At 35.2% G+C, this 4,366-nt stretch overlaps 1 protein-coding gene across 2 annotated transcripts in view; it reads left to right on the top strand.

Moving 5' to 3' along the window:
- Nucleotides 1–304: 304 nt before the first annotated feature.
- LOC106678913 (myb-like protein X) overlaps nucleotides 305–4,366 on the top strand; it is a 111,917-nt gene continuing 107,855 nt past the window's right edge. For both annotated transcript variants that reach the window (XM_067049880.1, XM_067049881.1), the window contains exon 1: nucleotides 305–387. In XM_067049880.1, the coding sequence (XP_066905981.1) occupies nucleotides 334–387 (54 nt within the window). In that variant the 5' untranslated portion in view covers nucleotides 305–333. The remainder of the gene's footprint in view (nucleotides 388–4,366) is intronic.

The raw sequence follows: 4,366 nt of genomic DNA, 5'->3' as shown, positions 1-4,366 counted from the left end.
CGTAGATTCCGATTGCTACAACACTTACTTGACAAACGATCTAAGCTTCCCATTCACTTCAAAATATTAGTATACACTACGATAATCAGACCAATATATATATATATAACTAATGAAGTATGTAAGTAAAATACTAGAATGACCGCACCCCCAATCATGTCCTCCTCAGATAATTACTTTTTTGTATTAAGAATAATTTGTTCATTAAAATTAACTACTTTCATTCAATAAATCCGTCAGAAAAAAATTATAAATATAATTTTGCATTAATAATAACTTTAATTTTCTTCATTTATCATTTCAGATTCGGAGTGGAAAAATTTTTTCATAGAAATGTATTTCCGTAAAGTCACGATCGCTGCTATATTCATATGTCAACTCACGCTGGTAAGTAATTTATTTATTAATTTATTAAAGAATATTAATATTAATAATAAATAAATTACTCCTTAGGGGCACGTTATTTTTTCTTGGAAATAACGAAAACCCCGAAGCATTATGCCAATAATACCATATAACTAAAATATACCCCTATATAAACAATCGCTGAATTATGACCACTGGCGAATACCTTTACAAGTAGATAAAAGAAAACCTAGGGGGTGTTACCTACCCACCTGTTGAATTATCGTGTTGTTCCGTGAACAAAAAAAAAAACAAGTAAATTAACAAGTTGAAAACAGAGAAAGAACAGCAGAACTATATGTACAGAGAATGAAAAAAGAAAAAAAAGAATTCTTATCAATTAATAAAACAATTAAAACTTATAGGTTGACTTAACCTTAACCTTAATAACTATATTTACATTATTATCCAATAGAGTGAATATAAAATAAAAACAAAATAGAATTTAGTTCAAACCCCACGTAGTTCTTGGGTGCAGTCCTGGCCTAACATAAAGTTGTCCGATATTTCCTTTCCGGTCTCTTTCTCACCACTCCAGAATTATAGAGATCAAATGCCGCAACTCTCCTATCCAGGACGTGCTGAAGATTCGTTGCTACACACTCCACTATATCTCCACTTCTAGTGGTAATGACCGTCTATTGAAGTAAAACACCATAATTTTGAAAAATAAAACATATATGACAACATTTCTCATATGGTGATATTCCGGTTCAAACAGTAAAGACAGAGGGGCTTTAAACTATTACCACTTCACATTGAACAATCGTAACGTGTTCCAAAATCAAACTGTCACCTTCACAAAACCAAAACCCGCTCGTCTGAACATACGTGTCCCAAAATCAAACTGTCGCCTTCACCAAAAAACAACACCCACTCGTCTAAAACATATCGCTCGTGTTTTGTTTTTCCCCATGACAACCGTAACGCCCTTTGTCTACGCAGATATCGCCAGTGTTTTTATTTCACCATGGCGACCGTAACACTATCTTCTGTAAGGGTAACAGGGGTCCTTAATTGTCGCAGATCCCGCCCTAAAGCATCCCTCCATCGGCCCTTCGGCCTACCACGTTGCCGCGCACCATTTGGAACGTAACTGTACAGTTTATGTGCCACTCTTTCCTCGCTCATGCTCATTACATGGCCAAGCCATTTAAGCCTCTGTATCCTTATGTACGAGGAGATGCTACATTCCTTATATAGCCCAAAAAGTTCACCATTTTTCCCTCTTCGCCAATTACCATTCTCGCATAAGATTCACCTCAGAATTACTCTTTCAAACCTGTCTAGCAGGTTAATGCTTTTATTGCTCAGGGTTCAAGTTCCTCCACCGTATGTGACGACTGGCCTTATCAACGTTTTTTACAGAGTGAACTTGGTGGTACGGCTAACAAGTTTGCTTTTGATTAGCCTTACAATGGAGAAATAACCTCTATTTCCAGCAGCAATTCTGCTTTTAACTTCTTCTTCATCATCCTGGTTCTCATTGATAATAGAGCCAAGGTAAGTAAAACTTCTTACCACTTCGAAATTATAGGGGCCCATTACAAGGCGACTCTGCCTCTAGTCCAGAGGCTTCTTATCCAACAGCATAATCTTGGTTTTTCCCCCATTAATATGCAGGCCCATCCTCCATCGACATCCACCGCTTCGAAAGCAGTCCTAATGCTCTGCAGGGATTTACCGATGATGGCGTCGTCTACATAGGCTAGAACTTGGGTCATCTTTGTAAATAATGTTTCTTCCTGATTCATTCCTGCTCTATTTATGATTATATGTAGAGTGATATTAAACAGGAGAGGGTCTGATAATCCACAGGATTTTACTTGGGAGGTTGTGCTCACCATTGTGTATTTTACTACTCGGGTGAGTTTACTAGGAAGCCCCAGATCATGCATAGCCATTATGAGCTTACTCCTTACGATTGTATCGTAGGCAGACCGAAAATCAATGAACAGCATCAAAGTTGTCTGGTGATATCCCTTCATCTTCTAAATTCATCATGTACTAATAGGACATAATACTCCTTAGTCATGATAAAGGCTCAAATATTTTTGAAGTAAAAACTCAAAAATTTGCTACATAATCTAATATATTAAAAATTAAAACCTGTACTACTTCAGGTCAGGAGCTCAGTACTTTGTTAGGAAGTACTGTTAACAGACCAACGGTTGTGCAAGAAGGTGATTTGGCTAGAATCACGCTGGACCGCCAGATTTTTTCCCAATTTATGAGGCTGGGTGGACTCCAGAACACACAGGGTTGACTCACGGCTACAGTGTAACAGAAAATGATTTTCTGCCCAGCCGGATTCGAACGCTGGTCCTTGGAGTTAGTAACGTCGTGACTTACCACGGTACTACCACGCTCTCTGCAATCTAATATATAAAAATCAATATTTGTTTTTTCGTAGTTTATCTGTTGATATGCCATTCATCCGGGCACTAGACATGCCTTCACCGTTGTCAAGCAAGTATGGTTTTTTTTTTACATGGTAATTAAATGACAATCGACGTATCTATTTCTGAAGAATAAGAACAAAATATTACTGATGCCATTAAAGGATTTTATATTTACTGAAAATTAACTTTTGCACACCACACGTTTTCTTAATTTTTCAAAATTTAATAATTTATACAATCCACACACAAGACTGAAACGACAAGAAACTGCTCGTAGATTCCGATTGCTACAACACTTACTTGACAAACGATCTAAGCTTCCCATTCACTTCAAAATATTAGTATACACTACGATAATCAGACCAATTTGGACATATGGAATTGAGCTCTGGGGCTCCACCAAACCATAAAATTCTTCCCGCATCCAATCGTTACAATCCAAATTCCTACGTAAAATCCTTGATGCTCCTTATTACGTCACAAATAAACTCATTCACAAAGTCCTTAACATCCCATTCGTTGCAGATTTGACCCAAAACAAATATGCGTCTTTCCATTCCAAACTCCTTAACCATCCTAACCCATTAATTCATAATCTTTCATCCGTAACAATCCCTGATAATCTTCCGAGGCGTCTGAAAAGAAGATGGCCACGGGACCTTCTAATTTAAATTAATGTTTGAAGTACCACCAATGGGTGGTTCCTTCCCAAGATTTTCAAGTGTATATGAAACATACAACATATTTACCTATTGTATTATTTTGTACAGTTGTAAATTACATTACATAAATAAATTTAAATAAAATATATACAACGTCTAGGCACTGATTAACTTAGGTACTTAATTAAACCTGGATTGATTTTTCCCAATATTGTATCAAAAAAAGTCTTGAGGTGGTGCCTTCCAGTAATGTGGTGTTTTCGAATATTTGGTGTAACATATGCCATAAATTTTCAATTATATTCTTCCTGATTGCTGACTACGGATAGTTTAAGAGTGAGTCATTGCACCTTAATTTTTGATTACTTTAATGAAAACTATGTACAATTATTAGTCAAAATTGACGAATCTGCTAAGTATAGGTAGGGGAGGGAAACAAGATGGTAACTGTTTCAAAACGTTGAAAAAAAATATTAATTTTTCATTCTGAGCTCTATATTTTTAAAACTACCAAAAACTATAAAAACTAATACAACTTCATTCAAAGAAGAGTACATTTGCTACAGTATTGTCCCTTTCAGAGCAATCGAACATATTTATTCAACCTATTGAACACATTATATTTGCGCCGTGTTTAATAAAAATAAACTGTTATGACTATTATTATTATTATTATTACTAATTGACAAGATTTAAAACAATGTATTTACACCAAATCAATAGAATCTTATGATATACAATTTTTTTCTTAATTTATTTATTTAATGTAATTTACAACTGTACAAAATAATACAATAAGTAAATACGTTGTATGTTTCATATACACTTATAAATCTTGGGAAGAAACCACCCATTGGTGGTACTTCAAACATTAATTTAAATTAGAAGGTCCCGTGG

This window comes from Halyomorpha halys, unplaced genomic scaffold, assembly GCF_000696795.3.
Source record: "Halyomorpha halys isolate HHAL.00 unplaced genomic scaffold, Hhal_1.1 Scaffold11.1, whole genome shotgun sequence".
NCBI lineage: Eukaryota > Metazoa > Arthropoda > Insecta > Hemiptera > Pentatomidae > Halyomorpha > Halyomorpha halys.
This window is presented reverse-complemented; position numbering and strand designations above follow the sequence as displayed.